Source organism: Panulirus ornatus, chromosome 10, assembly GCF_036320965.1.
Source record: "Panulirus ornatus isolate Po-2019 chromosome 10, ASM3632096v1, whole genome shotgun sequence".
In the NCBI taxonomy this organism is placed as follows: Eukaryota; Metazoa; Arthropoda; class Malacostraca; order Decapoda; family Palinuridae; genus Panulirus; species Panulirus ornatus.
The window spans coordinates 31,549,434-31,566,245 of NC_092233.1; the positions used below are offsets into that span (position 1 = coordinate 31,549,434).

The 16,812-nt window shown below is 44.0% G+C and overlaps 2 protein-coding genes across 11 annotated transcripts in view; one reads left to right on the forward strand and one right to left on the reverse strand.

Moving 5' to 3' along the window:
- Positions 1–16,812, forward strand: part of galene (potassium two pore domain channel subfamily K member galene) — a 477,630-nt gene that overhangs the window by 225,264 nt on the left and 235,554 nt on the right. The gene's annotated exons all lie outside the window — the stretch shown is intronic.
- Positions 1–16,812, reverse strand: part of LOC139750879 (superoxide dismutase [Cu-Zn]-like) — a 60,669-nt gene that overhangs the window by 2,340 nt on the left and 41,517 nt on the right. For all 3 annotated transcript variants that reach the window (XM_071665741.1, XM_071665744.1, XM_071665743.1), the window contains exons 3-4: positions 11,821–11,914; positions 7,262–7,368 (exon numbers count right to left, since the gene is read on the reverse strand). In XM_071665741.1, coding sequence (XP_071521842.1) covers positions 7,262–7,368; positions 11,821–11,914 — 201 coding nt within the window. The remainder of the gene's footprint in view (positions 1–7,261; positions 7,369–11,820; positions 11,915–16,812) is intronic.

Consider the following 16,812-nt stretch of genomic DNA (forward strand, 5'->3'; position numbering starts at 1 on the left):
TTACTCACACACTTATCATACCTCTAATGTTTACTACACACTTTTATCTCTAATATTTACTCTCACACTTATTATACCTCTATTGTTTACTGACTTATTATAACTCTTATGTTTACTCACACACTTATTGTACCCCTAATGTTTACTCTCACACTTAGTATACCTCTATTGTTTACTGACTTATTGTAACTCTTATGTTTACTCAGACACTTATTGTACCCCTAATGTTTACTCTCACACTTATTATACCCCTGTTGTTTACCGACTTATCATAATTTATATTTACTGCACACTTATACCTCTAATGTTTACTCTCACACTCATTATACCTCTATTGTTTACTGACTTATTATAACTCACCTTTACTCACACATTTATAGTACCACTAATGTTTACTACACATTTATTATTCCTCTTATGTTTACTACACACTTATTATACCTCTAATGTTTACTTTCACACTTATTATATCCCCTATTGTTTACTGACTTATTATAACTTATGTTTACTGCACACTTATTGTACCTCTAATGTTTACTCTCACACTTATCATACCTCTAGTGTTTACTGACACATTTATTATACCTCTTATATTTACTCACACACTTGTTATACCTATACTATTTACTCACATATAATCCCCCTTATGTTTACGCACACATATCTCTTATTGTTTACTTGCACACTTACTATACCTCTAATATTTACTCACATATAATCCCTCTTATGTTTACTCACATTTATCATCCCTCTTATGTTTACTCCACACACTTATCATCCCTGTTATTGTTTACTCACACACTTATCATCCCTGTAATTGTTTACTCCACATACTTACCATACATCTTATTGTTTACTCCACACACTTATCCCTGGTATTGTTTACTCCACACTTATAATCCCTCTTATTGTTTACTCCACAAACTTATCCCTAGTATTGTTTACTCCACACTTATCATCCCTCTTATTGTTTACTCCACACGCACATTATTCCTTTAATTTTACTCCACAAACACATTAATCCTCTATTGTTTACTCCACAAACACATTCCTCTACTTTTTACTCCACAACACATTAATCCTCTAATGTTTACTCCACAAACATTAATCCTCTACTGTTTACTCCACAAACACATTAATCCTCTACTGTTTACTCCACACACACATTAATCCTCTAATGTTTATTCCACAAGCACATTATTCCTCTAATGTTTACTCCACAAGCACATTAATCCTCTATTAATTACTCCACGAACACATTAATGCTCTAATGTTTACTCCACAAACTTATCAAGCCTCTAGTGTTTACTCCACAAACTTATTAAGCCTCTAATGTTTACTCCACAAACTTATTAAGCCTCTAATGTTTACTCCACAAACTTATTAAGCCTCTAATGTTTACTCCACAAACTTATTAAGCCTCTAATGTTTACTCCACAAACCTATTAATCCTCTAGTGTTTACTCCACAAACTTATTAATCCTTTAGTGTTTACTCCACAAACTTATTAAGCCTCTAATGTTTACTCCACAAACCTATTAATCCTCTAGTGTTTACTCCACAAACTTATTAATCCTTTAGTGTTTACTCCACAAACTTATTAAGCCTCTAATGTTTACTCCACAAACTTATTAAGCCTCTAATGTTTACTCCACAAACTTATTAAGCCTCTAATGTTTACTCCACAAACTTATTAATGCTCTAATGTTTACTCCACAAACTTATTAATCCTCTAATGTTTACTCCACAAACTTATTAATCCTCTAATGTTTACTCCACAAACTTATTAAGTCTCTAATGTTTACTCCACAAACACGTTAATCCTCTATTGTTTACTCCATACACACATCATTTCTCTAATGTTTACTCCACAAACACATAAATCCTCTTTTGTTTATTCCACAAACACATTATTCCTCTGATGTTTACTCCAGAAACACATCAATCCTATACTGTTTACTTCATACACACATTATTTCTCTAATGTTTACTCCACAAACGGGTTAATTCTATAATGTTTGGACGACGCAAGAATGAAGAGTACGGCATATATGAAAAAGAAAAGAAAATATGTTGCATGTTAGATGGGAAATAAGTACATGGTGGAAGAGCATCCACACTAAATATTGTGTTGACGTATATTATCATTACTGTTCAGTATGACCGCTCGGACAGGACGTATGCTGTATCATACAACATCTGAATTGCACAGACTTGGAGTCGTTTGTTTTATATAATACATCAGTGTTTACAGTCAACACACAATGTAAAGTGTGTGTGTGTGTGTGTGTGTGTGTGTGTACGGGGCTCCAGTAAGCCCAGCAGATGATGAGGTCGTCATGGCTCTGGCTCCTGCCGGTCCACCTGACGGAAATAAGAGACCTTTGGGGGGGTGAAGGACTGCCCCAGTCCCCCCATCATACCGCCGCCTCCCCAACCGTGCCCCGAGGAGAGAGAGAGAGAGAGAGAGAGAGAGAGAGAGAGAGAGAGAGAGAGAGAGAGAGAGAGAGAGAGAGAGAGATTACCGAGCTGTTTACTGGTCTTAAATCGAAACACAGAAGCTTAACCTTGACCACGAAGATGCCATCCATAAGTATGATAGCCTGGCCTCTAACATGATCCTTAAGGGTCAGGTGAAAGGTCACACCGTCATCCACCATAGGTCATGCCGTCGTAGTGCAGGGGTTATAGGTCATGCCGTCGTAGTGCAGGGGTTATATGATCAAGATATATCCGATGGTTCACGCTCGACACGTGTATGTTGGCGACGCTCAGGTGCGCTTGTGGCTGTGTGGTCTTTCTGATGGTGTGGGTCCAGGTAGCCGGGGGTAGAGGTGTCAGCTGGTGGGACGTGTCACTGGAGGGACGAGTGGTTAGGAGTCGTGGAGTAACTGGCGAAGGTTAGGTTAGAGGTTCATAGGAGTGTGGAAGGGAAAGGAAGGAGAGCTGGAGCATGACAGATCGCGTGGTCCATCTGCAGTGAAAGTGTTAAAGTTACAGACAGCCACTCAAGTACCTCACTTAAATATGTTAAAAAGTTGTAGTAAAATGTAACTTCCGTTGACTTGTGGAAACTTCCTTAGTGTACGTTAGTTAACTGTGGACCACGTGAAGTTAACCTCATAGTCGCTCGTGACGTAACATGTTCATTATATAGTTCATGATATATCATGGATGGACATCTCACGTGACGTAATCTTGCTTGTATCATAAGAGCCTAGATCGCCATCACCAGCTTTCACCACACCGTCGGGTTAAGTTGGTTACGTGAACCTTGGCTCTGGCTCCCTGCCCATGTGGCTCAGGGAAAGCAGCCTCTCACACGGGGTCGGGTGTCGGGCAAGGTTTTCCCGCCCTCTGGGCCCGGCTTCCTGCCCTTGTAGCAGGCACTCTTGGCTTATTGGTGGAGGGCAGCCCCAGATGAGCCAGCCAGGCCACACACCTTATTCAGGCGGTGTCTGCCTACGTCAAGTGGCCGACCTAGCCTATACCACCTAACCTAACCTAATATCATTCATTTATCGATCTCTGTACCGATATTTTTAGGTTATAAAGCAGAGTACGAGGTTTCCTGCATCTTATCAAGTTGAAAAGTTAAATGAATCATCCGCCTTATATTTTTGACATGCCTTTTCTTCATTACTATAAGAACTTTAACATGTTAGAACTTAAGTACTCAGGTTAACCAGACCGAGATTAACCATACTGATCCATCGTACGGTTGAGTTACACTTGTTTAAAATTGAAGAAGGACGCGTCGGTACGACCGTCGGGTACTGATGATCTTGCCTCTGACCAGACCCTTAAGAAGTCTGGTTAAATGATCAAGATCTGTAAGAGGTCTCTTGCTTGTCTTCACAAAAATATTCATTTCGCTCCTTCAATAAACACAAGAGTCCTACAGTGTGGGTCAAGTGTAAGGCCACGCCATCGTACCACAGGATGTGAGAGTGGTTGGTGACGAGAGAGGTCTACGGTTGTGTTCAAGGGTAGAGCCCAGGGCGTTAAGTAACAAGAGTTAGTATGGACGACTGAGCCACGGTGAGGGCCAGAAGCTACGCGGCCAGCACCTCGACACATTTGCACGGGATTATTGTTTGAGTGGTCGTATGTCTGTTGTCTGCAGCTTTAGCGCTGCTTCCAGGTACCAGGTACCTACGGTGCAAGGCTGGGTAGTACATGTCCATAGTACCTCCTTCCAGATAATGCTAACATGGGGAGGGACTGAGATTGTGACCGTCGTCGGGGCTCGTCTGGCAGTGATGGATCAAGTCACTGCCGCCAATGTTCCCTTCAGCGGATTTCAAGCGACTCGCGACCCCTTACAGTACACAGCTTGGCGGATGACGAGAGCTGCAGTCCATACCATGCTGAAAGCTGGCGAAAAATGTTGACCATTTTTTCAAGCTAAGCGGGCAGGATGCGCTATTTACTTCTTTTTCAAGATAGACAAACAAAGCACGGGAGTGACAGTATGGGTGAAGGGCACATAAGTAGGGGTAAGTGGAGGGAGGCCAGTATAGAGCGTACAATGAGTACAGTACATGGACATAGGAGGGTGACAGGTGGGACCAAGGAACCTAAGAGGTCCCTCTTCCGTCAGGTGGGAGGATGGTCGAGCAGGGATCACAGTTCCCTTAGTTTGTGTGTGGAGGCTGGCTGCACGAGGACTGGCCTAGGTTAACTTTTCCACAGATTCCTCAGGAGTCAGTCACTAGGGATGATGTAAGGATACGTTCGGCACTGAAGAACAAGCTCACAAGTGTTATCCACAGTGGAAAACACTAACGCCAACACTAGTGGAGTGCATGTGGCTTCAGGAAAAACATTGAGAACTCTTAGAAAAGATATGAATAGTAGTAAAAGTATAGTATATCATGCCAGACTCCACCTACGTACACTTTTCGTCACTGTACCTGGCTACCAAGTGCTGTATATCATGCCAGCCTCCTCCCATCTACCCACGTACAGTATGTGCGTGCCAGCCTCCTGCCTCCTACCCACGTACACTCTGTGTTGATGTGTGCAGGTACACTTGACAGACCATTTGAAAAACTGTTCAAGATGTCACTGGAAGAAGGCAAGGTGACAAGGGGGTGGAAATGATCATCAGTGGCGGGCCTCGGCTCTGTTTGAGGACCATGTTTTCCCTGTAACTATGACATGCCGGAACGACTGGAGACTTACCTGAACGTTTAAGTGGCTGTTGCCAAAGTCGTGTGGAAATTAAAAGGTGAGAAGCATTGTATCAACTTACAAGGGGACCTAAACTGTCTCCGTAGTTGGTATGATGAAATTCAGACCAAATGTAAAGTAATGAGGAAGGGACACAGTGAAAGGTGGCCTTGCTATGAACATCATCTACCAGGAAGTAAGCTGCAGTGCGAGTCGATATCCTTCCACCTGTCGCCAGAGTGCCACCTTAGGAGACACACTTGCTGCTGGCAAATTCTAGACTAGCATCGAAGTATATATATATATATATATATATATATATATATATATATATATATATATATATATATATATATATATATATAGATATATGATCAAGTTGTTCACATCCTACACAAAGCTAAAACTCCAACATCCTTCTCAAGTTTGGACGCCGTACTTACACAGAGAACTAATGCAGAAGGTCGAGCGGAGAGCGGAAACAGATGCTCCCGGAAATATGAGATGAACAATAAGGAAAGCTGAAGACCTCATATTTTTTTCCATCATGGAAGAGAGAAGATGGTGGAGAAACCTGATCACAAATCTAAGTTTTCAAACAAGCTTGATGACGTAGATAGTGAAGACTTCTTCCTGAGACCATAACATGAAAATAAGACATAATCATGTTGGGGAGGATGTAGAAGGTGCTATATTGTGTTAGTAGCGGATCAGTGGAAGAAATCGAGTTATGAGGGAGTAAATGTAGACAACATTCACAAGTTAGACAGAAAAATGGATGTTAATTGAGAAAGTTACAGGAGTTCGGGGCCCACGAGTGTAATTATGAACTTGTACTTATATATTCACAAGGACTGAACCACCAGACGCTGCATCACGGAATTAGATGAGACACTTTCGTGAAAGGATGTAAATAAGTGCTTTCTAGTTGAGGAATAGTGGGTAAATGGGGTAAAGACAGTATGAATGTTGGCAGCAATGAGAAGTGCACTTAGGAGTTACATAATAGACAAGGTTGGAGAGACAGTGCCTCGCGAGCATAAAACCACCTCCCTATGCTGTACAAATAGGTAATCTCTCAGTTAGGGAAGAGGTGGAGAGGGATAGAGGTGCCTGGTGAGACTTGGCACTATCCCACTACCTATGAACAAGGTCACCACACCGACACTCCCACTTTTTCCTCTTTATAAAACCTCACTAGTGTGCGTGGGAGGAGGCTGGCATGATACACTGTACTGAGTAGCCCAGCACAGTGACGTAAGAGTGTACGTGGGTAGGTGGGAGGAGGCTGGCATGATACACTGTACTGAGTAGCCCAGCACAGTGACGTAAGAGTGTACGTGGGTAGGTGGGAGGAGGCTTGCATGATACACTGTACTTAGTGGCCCAGCACAGTGACCTACGTGTACGTGGGTAGAGGCTGGCATGATACACTGTACTTAGTGGCCCAGTATAGTGACGTAAGAGTGTGGGTGGGAGGTCACAACTAATTTGTTAATCATCAAATTCCACTAAGGAATTATTGATTGAGGATAGATATATATATAATACGGAACACAATACATTTTAAGGCAACAGCAAGTTTCCTAAAGGAATCCCATGCAATGTGTCATTCCTTCAGTTAAAGATGGCTATACTCCCCTGCGCAGGTAGTGTGAAGCCTGGTTAACACACCTGCCACGACCATCAGTCTCCCAGTATTTCGCACTCTGGATTTCTGCATAGCTTCTTGGATGTCGAGGGAGAGTTGAAGTAAATCTGGGTTATGTGTCAGATCAATTACTGTTCTCATTAAAACACGTCTGCTGTTCTCATACCGCTGGTGTCGAGCGCTGTATATTTGGCTACGTGTAATGCTTGCTGGAGAGTAGTGGCAAGAAGTGTACTATGAGACAAATCTCGTGCTTTAACGCAGCCAAGTTTCTGTACTTCGTGGGCACATTCATTGCCAGCGGAACAGGACAAGGTGTTACCCCAGTCCTTTCGGACGGCTGGCATGATAGAGAGAGAGAGAGAGAGAGAGAGAGAGAGAGAGAGAGAGAGAGAGAGAGAGAGAGAGAGAGAGAGAGCCCTGGTGTACACTCACGTTGAAGGGGTTGAAATGTCCACCGGCGGCCCTGCAGCCGTCGCTCAGGTCGCCCTTCTCGTGCACGTGGATCCCGTGCAGCCCTTCCGTCAGCCCCGACAACGTCCCTGCAGGGAGGAGGCGGCGTTAGGAACCATGGTAGAGGGAGAGTCCGAGGGGAGCACATTGTAACTCTCCTGTAGGGTAATACCTGACTGTGTAGTACCTCAGGTACACACCTCGGCCAGGGTAGGTGGACTGCGCTGCTACATGGTGACGGGAAGGCACGTAGTGGGTGACTATAAAACCAATGATGAAAATCTCTGTATAATCCAAGATCAATCTATCTATCTCTTGTTTATATATACAGATCTGTCTATCTCTCGTTTATGTATACAGATCTATCTATCTATTGTTTATGTATACAGATCTTTTTTTTTTTTTTTTGTCGCTGTCTCCCGCGTTTGCGAGGTAGCGCAAGGAAACAGACGAAAGAAATGGCCCAACCCACCCCCATACACATGTATATACATACGTCCACACACGCAAATATACATACCTACACAGCTTTCCATGGTGTACCCCAGACGCTTCACATGCCTTGATTCAATCCACTGACAGCACGTCAACCCCGGTATACCACATCGCTCCAATTCACTCTATTCCTTGCCCTCCTTTCACCCTCCTGCATGTTCAGGCCCCGATCACACAAAATCTTTTTCACTCCATCTTTCCACCTCCAATTTGGTCTCCCTCTTCTCCTCGTTCCCTCCACCTCCGACACATATATCCTCTTGGTCAATCTTTCCTCACTCATTCTCTCCATGTGCCCAAACCATTTCAAAACACCCTCTTCTGCTCTCTCAACCACGCTCTTTTTATTTCCACACATCTCTCTTACCCTTACGTTACTTACTCGATCAAACCACCTCACACCACACATTGTCCTCAAACATCTCATTTCCAGCACATCCATCCTCCTGCGCACCACTCTATCCATAGCCCACGCCTCGCAACCATACAACATTGTTGGAACCACTATTCCTTCAAACATACCCATTTTTGCTTTCCGAGATAATGTTCTCGACCTCCACACATTCTTCAAGGCTCCCAGAATTTTCGCCCCCTCCCCCACCCTATGATCCACTTCCGCTTACATGGTTCCATCCGCTGCCAGATCCACTCCCAGATATCTAAAACACTTCACTTCCTCCAGTTTTTCTCCATTCAAACTCACCTCCCAATTGACTTGACCCTCAACCCTACTGTACCTAATAACCTTGCTCTTATTCACATTTACTCTTAACTTTCTTCTTTCACACACTTTACCAAACTCAGTCACCAGCTTCTGCAGTTTCTTACATGAATCAGCCACCAGCGCTGTATCATCAGCGAACAACAACTGACTCACTTCCCAAGCTCTCTCATCCCCAACAGCCTTCATACTTGCCCCTCTTTAAAAACTCTTGCATTCACCTCCCTAACAACCCCATCCATAAACAAATTAAACAACCTTGGAGACATCACACACCCCTGCCGCAAACCTACATTCACTGAGAACCAATCACTTTCCTCTCTTCCTACACGTACACATGCCTTACATCCTCGATAAAAACTTTTCACTGCTTCTAACAACTTGCCTCCCACACCATATATTCTTAATACCTTCCACAGAGCATCTCTCTCGTTTATATATACACAGATCTATCTCTTGTTTATATATACAGATGTCTCTCTCTCGTTTATGTATACAGATCTATCAATCTATTGTTTATGTATACAGATCTATCTATCTATAGTCTATGTATACAGATCTATCTCTCGTTTATATATCTACAGATCTATCTCTTGTTTATGTATACAGATCTATCTATCTCTTGTTTATATATCTACAGATCTATCTATCTCTTATGTATACAGATCTATCTATCTCTTGTTTATATATCTACAGATCGATCTATCTCTTGTTTATGTATACAGACCTAGCTCTTGTTTATATATACACAAATCTATCTATCTCTTGTTTATATATCTACAGATCTATCTATCTCTTGTTTATGTATACAGATCTATCTCTTGTTTATGTGTATACAGATCTATCTCTTGTGTATATATCTACAGATCTATCTATTGTTTATATCTACAGATCTATCTACTGTTTATATATACAGATCTATCTATCTCTTGTTTATATATACAGATCTGTCTTGTTTATATATACAGATATATCTATCTCTTGTTTATGTATACAGATCTATCGTTTATATGTCTACAGATCTATCTATCTCTTTTTTATATATACTTGTGGTCTTACACCATCAGTACCTTAACAGATCTATCTATCTCTTGTTTCTATGTATGTAGTGGTCTTATACCATGGTATTATACCAACAGTACCTGAACAGATCTATCTATTTCATGTTTATATATACGTAATGGTCTTATACCATGGTCTTATACTAACAGAATATACACTTAACAGATATCACAAATTGAATATCGTCAATCACACGTGTCTCGCTTTGCTTTCCTAACATCATCTGGGACAACTTCATGACCTACGACATCCAAGCCGAAGAAACTCATACGGTCTGTACTCAACCCTTCTACTGCTGCCTAGTATCGGGATCTTGCGCAGTCGCTCGGGAACTCTTGTATGCGGTCAAGTTTCACCAGTCTCATAAGGTTATACCTCACCACAGAAAACGAAATTGCCAGCGATACTCATCGTTCAAGATCTCTTTCGGAACTTGTTCCGCGATCTTATCAACCAACTGAAGATCTTTCAACCAAAAGTTGCAGCTGTCCCCCGAGACTGCGTTCACTACCCCTTCAAGAGCACCCACCATGCACTCCAGTGCATTTGCCTTGTTCCCGAGATACTCATCAACCCAGGCATCACCTCCACTCCACCAGGATCAGTAACCCTCTCCCTGAATCAGCCACCGTCACGGTCATCTACCATCCCTCAAGATCCAAAGAACAGTTACAGTCCTTCACGTCTTCTGTCCCCTCGCATTCGTCTCCCGCGCTCCTCTGCTAGAAGCGTTAACCCGTCCCCAAAGATCACGTGTCATCCCCCAAGAGTTTCTGTCGTGTCCCAAGAAATCCTACCGTCCTCTAACAGCACCTGTCACCTTCCCTCAGGAACGCCAGTCTTGTTATCCATCTACAGCTCCTACCATCTTCCAGTCGTTCCTACCATCCTTCTAAACTTCCTACAGTGTTCCAAGAGTACCTACCATCCCTCAAGGTCTCCAAGAGTACCTACCATCCCTCAAGGTCTCCAAGAGTACCTACCATCCCTCAAGGTCTCCAAGAGTACCTACCATCCCTCAAGGTCTCCAAGAGTACCTACCATCCCTCAAGGTCTCCAAGAGTACCTACCATCCCTCAAGGTCTCCAAGAGTACCTACCATCCCTTAAGGTCTCCAAAAGTACCTACCATCCCTCAAGGTCTCCAAGAGCTCCTACCTTCCCTCAAGGTTTCCAAGAGTACCTACCATCCCTCAAGGTCTCCAAGAGTACCTACCATCCCTCAAGGTCTCCAAGAGTACCTACCATCCCTCAAGGTCTCCAAGAGTACCTACCATCCCTCAAGGTCTCCAAGAGTACCTACCATCCCTCAAGGTCTCCAAGAGTACCTACCATCCCTCAAGGTCTCCAAGAGTACCTACCATCCCTCAAGGTCTCCAAGAGTACCTACCATCCCTCAAGGTCTCCAAGAGTACCTACCATCCCTCAAGGTCTCCAAGAATACCTACCATCCCTCAAGGTCTCCAAGAGTACCTCCCATCCCTCAAGGTCTCCAAGAGTACCTACCATCCCTCAAGGTCTCCAAGAGTACCTACCATCCCTCAAGGTCTCCAAGAGTACCTACCATCCCTCAAGGTCTCCAAGAGTACCTACCATCATGGTCTCCTTATCGTCCTTCAGAAATTCCTGACATCTTGCAAGATGTTTTACCGTCCTCTAAGCTCTCCCAGTTCTCCGCAAACAACTGCCAAGTCCACTGGAGCTCCCTAAGATCTAACGTCTTCCAAAGCACTTACTCACGACCGAGGATGATAACGAGTACCCATCTAATCCCAGTAGCAGTGATCGTTCTACAAGAACACCTACCCATTCACAAGAGCACTTACCATCTCTAGGAGGAAGAGCACTTTATATGTCAAGAACACCTGCCATCCACAGAAAAACCTGCTGTTCACAAGGTTACCTAACATTTGGCTTCCATCAAAGGTATATCCGATCCCCAAAATGCTCTTACCACCTTCACCACAGGAGTTGCTCTCCGTCCTCTATGTGTACCCACAGTTCTCAAAGTACATGCCTTTCTCCTTGGAATTTATAACATTCACCGTGTCCCAGGCACAGGCACACCTGCTGTCTCCATCATGCCCCACGAGCACGTGTTGCCTTTAAGCAACTCCTGTTGTCCTACACGGGCTTCTGCCGTCCTTCCAAAACACCTGCCTTCCCCCAGAAGTACCTGCCTTCCCTCCACACCAAAAGCAGCCTTCCCGAAGTAACCTATAATGATATTACCACTAGACGTACTACGCTGCAGGAGTTCGTACCTACGATGATGACTTCTCCGTAGTGCTTGAAGATCTCCAGCCGCCCCTTGATCTGATCGGCCCCAGGCACGAAGTTCACCTCGGCGTCAGGACGCTGGAAGACAAGAGAACCCGTTAACCAGGTGCTGTCAAGAGAGATATTAACCACTTGGGCAAGACGTTACAAACTCAAGAAAAGTGTGATACTTTGAGGTTAACTTTAACCTTCAATATATATACTCACTTTAGAAAAAAAATACAAGGGCCACACACTGAGCGTGAAGATAATTACTTGACAGTCAACAAGTATCAGATGTGCTGCCTGACATTGCCGCTTATTAGGTCCCCGTATTACTCGCCTTGACAAGAAACCTACAAATACGTGCAGGATGTTCAATGTTTTCTCAGGCCTCCTGACCTAACCCACCCTTGTCTGCTCTCCTGGTCTAACCCACCCCTGTCTGCTCTCCTCCTGGCCTAGCCCACCCCTGTCTGCTTACATGAATGATGATTACGTCACCTATACAAAACCCACACTTTTTGAGAAGCAGACAATGCGATGTTGATCATGTGGGGTTTCCAGGTTAGGTTGGAGGATATGGTTGTGCCCAACATGTGTCTGTTGTTGTGGGGTTTTGAAACAGAAGACAAGGAAACGAATGACCTAGAAACACATGAGGAAAATAGCTAACCCATTCTGTGATGCTGTAAGGCATGTGTACGTGTAGGAAGAGAGGAAAGTGATTGGTTCTCAGTGAATGTAGGTTTGTGGCAGGGGTGTGTGATGTCTCCATGGTTGTTTAATTTGTTTATGGATGGGGTTGTTAGGGAGGTGAATGCAAGAGTTTTGGAAAGAGGGGCAAGTATGAAGTCTGTTGGGGATGAGAGAGCTTGGGAAGTAAGTCAGTTGTTGTTCGCTGATGATACAGCGCTGGTGGCTGATTCATGTGAGAAACTGCAGAAGCTGGTGACTGAGTTTGGTAAAGTGTGTGAAAGAAGAAAGTTAAGAGTAAATGTGAATAAGAGCAAGGTTATTAGGTACAGTAGGGTTGAGGGTCAAGTCAGTTGGGAGGTAAGTTTGAATGGAGAAAAAATGGAGGAAGTAAAGTGTTTTAGATATCTGGGAGTGGATCTGGCAGCGGATGGAACCATGGAAGCGGAAGTGGATCATAGGGTGGGGGAGGGGGCGAAAATCCTGGGAGCCTTGAAGAATGTGTGGAAGTCGAGAACATTATCTCGGAAAGCAAAAATGGGTATGTTTGAAGGAATAGTGGTTCCAACAATGTTGTATGGTTGCGAGGCGTGGGCTATGGATAGAGTTGTGCGCAGGAGGGTGGATGTGCTGGAAATGAGATGTTTGAGGACAATGTGTGGTGTGAGGTGGTTTGATCGAGTAAGTAATGTAAGGGTAAGAGAGATGTGTGGAAATATAAAAAGCGTGGTTGAGAGAGCAGAAGAGGGTGTTTTGAAATGGTTTGGGCACATGGAGAGAATGAGTAAGGAAAGATTGACCAAGAGGATATATGTGTCGGAGGTGGAGGGAACGAGGAGAAGTGGGAGACCAAATTGGAGGTGGAAAGATGGAGTGAAAAAGATTTTGTGTGATCGGGGCCTGAACATGCAGGAGGGTGAAAGGAGGGCAAGGAATAGAGTGAATTGGATCGATGTAGTATACCGCAGTTGACGTGCTGTCAGTGGATTGAATCAGGGCATGTGAAGCGTCTGGGGTAAACCATGGAAAGTTGTGTGGGGCCTGGATGTGGAAAGGGAGCTGTGGTTTCGGGCATTATTGCGTGGCAGCTAGAGACTGAGTGTGAACGAATGGGGCCTTTGTTGTCTTTTCCTAGTGCTACCTCGCACACATAAGGGGGGAGGGGGATGGTATTCCATGTGTGGCGAGGTGGCGATGGGAGTGAATGGGGGCAGACAGTGTGAATTGTGTGCATGGGTATATATGTATGTGTCTGTGTGTATATATATATGTGTACATTGAAATGTATAGGTATGTATTTTTGCGTGTGTGGACGTGTATGTATATACGTGTATGAGGGTGGGTTGGACCATTTTTTTCGTCTTTCCTTGCGCTACCTCGCAAACGCGAGAGACAGCGACAAAGCAAAATGAATAAATATATAAATAATATATATATATATATATATATATATATATATATATATATATATATATATATATATATAGACATAAACATATATAAACATACATATAATTCATACTTGCTGCCTTTATTCATTCTTGTCGCCACCCCGCCACACATGAAATGACACCCCTTACCCCCCGCACGCACGAGACGTAGCGCTAAGAAAAGACAACAAAGGCCTCATTCGTTCACACTGAGTCTCTAGCTGCCATGTATAATGCTTAATCGCCGTTTCCCGCGTCAGCGAGGTAGCGCTAGGGGACAGACGTAGAAAGACACTACCACTCATATACACACATATATATACATACACGTACATACATACATATACATACACGTTGGAAAGGATCACAATTTTACGCGTGATCAAGTTTGGGAACTTTTCATGTTTCATTTTCCCCGTGGACTCATAGGAATATACATACACATAGACATATACATATATACACATGTACATATTCATAATTGCCTTCATTTATTCCCGGCGCCACCCCGCCCCACAGGAAGCAGCATCGCCACCCCCTGGGCCAGCAAGTTAGTGCTAGGAAAAACATACAGAAAAGTAAATGCCACTTAGGTTCACACTCATTTTCTAGCTGTCATGTGTAATGCACCGAAACCACAGCTCCCTATTCCTATCCAGGGTCCGTAGACTTTTCCATAGTTTACCCCAGACGTTTCATATGCGGGCTGAGATCCGACAGCCACTGACAAGGAAAGACTGGGATCCACCAGCCACTGAGAATGAAGGGTTGTGGCGCGCCAGCCAGTGAGAAAGAAGGATGGGTTTGTATGAGTTTACATGAGAAAGACAGACAACAGGAGGCCTGATTGGCTCACGACTGGGTAGTCTGGTTAAAGAGAGGAAAAAAAGTGACAAGAAAATGCAATTCTGCTCAGTAGTTTTTTAAGTTATCACCGACTCCCCGCTACTGCACTTTAGCCTTGTAGTGTCCCCGTTACCGCTGTCGCTTATACAGTTTACTTCCGGCGTTCTCAGAGTATACCCATATATATAATATTTGTTTAAACGACTTTTGAAGGTATCGATTGTTTTAGCATTCACTCCGTCTGACGGTAACTTATTCTAGTGCTCAACACACCTATAGGAAAAGAAGTTTTTTCCCCATGTCTGTACTGCATCTTTTTGCTTTGAGTTTTAGTCCATTTATCCTGGTAACCGCATTGTCTTGTAATTGTCCGCCAGCAAGTGTGGAGGCAGGAAGAAGCAGCAGTGTGTAGTGACGGTCAACTTTCAGTTTTCCCTGACTGTGATCATGGTCGTCTGTGCCTCTGTGTGTTTAGCGTAGCGTGATACCAGACGCTGTTTATGCCGCCGGCAGTGCGTTTGTATACTAACAACAACAGTAACGAAATTGGACAGTTCATTACTCGGCTTTGCAGCTCTTGGAATATACCACACATGGACATTATATTTTTCTTAACAATGATTTACATTTTTATCCAATTGACTACGACGGGACGACTCAAGCAAGACTGCACGAGCCTTGAGCACGACAGGACGACTCAGGCAAGACTGTACGAGTCTTCACACGAAGGGACGACCCATGCAAGACTGTACGAGTCTTCAGCACGACGGGATGACTCAAGCAAGACTGTACGAGCCTTCAGCACGAGAGGACGACCCTTGGATATGATGGCTTACCTTTGACCCGATCCTTAAGTCTGGTGTGAGGCCTCGTTATCATGTTCACGGGTCAGACCTTCGACCTTATCAGTAACGAGTCAATTTCCATGGTAGAGGCAGCGTGATCATGGTATTTCCTGTGTCATACAAGTGTTGCATCGTAGTGTTATCCACTAGGGAGTGGGAGAGAGAGACATCGTAATGTTACCCACTAGGGAGTGGGAGAGAGAGACATGGTAGTGGTACCCACTAGGGAGTGGGAGAGAGAGACATCGTAGTGTTACCCACTAGGGAGTGGGTGAGAGAGACATCGTAATGTTACCCACTAGGGAGTGGGAAAGAGAGACATGGTAGTGGTACCCACTAGGGAGTGGGAGATCATTAGTGTCATGAAGTAACAGGATGGAAACCTGCCACCTCAGCAGTGGTGGTCATGGATGTGTATTAGTCACAAACTATCACTCACTTGACCGCGCCAAGACACTGGTGTCTATATTTAGACTCGTCTTCACCTGAAGTGTTCCGTGAAGGCCATGCTGGCATCATAGCCAATCATTAAGTTCACTTAATGTTCATGTTGGAGGCTCCACTCACACAGACACAAGTCCACATCAAGGCCGGCCCATAATTGAAATATAAGGAGGATTAAAAAAAGGGTAAAAAGAAATACGAGAAGGTTTTCAGGAATAACGGAGGAAGTGGAAGACTTGTCTTTGAAGAGGGGGTTGAACTGGCCGTAGTTGTAAGGGAAAAAATGACGAGGTAAAGCGTTGTAAAGCTTCAAGGTGAAGCAGAAGAAACTTAACACGGCCCACCCGTCAGTTGCCAGCAGTGACACAATTATGTGACGCAGTACTGAGCTTGCCGAGTATTTTAAGTACAACTCTGAGGTAGTTCTCTCACAGTATGGGAGCAGGGCCAGAGCTCCGCACGTTCTCCCCAGAATGAATTTTATAGTTTTTCTTTTAACTCGCTGAAAACTGCTCCGTACGAAATTAAACCCAGACTTTATAAAACACAGAAGAGGAGACGTGCATCAGATTTTAGTCACCCGATTCTACAGAGTTCCTCGGGAAGAACTTTAGTATGTGAATGAATGAAGCAGACCCGTGCTATTATAGTTCAGAGTTAGATTATTTGGCAAACTGGCTGCACTATGATCGGAGTTCCCTAGTACCTGTGGCGACAGTGTGTGTTCAGGTACCCG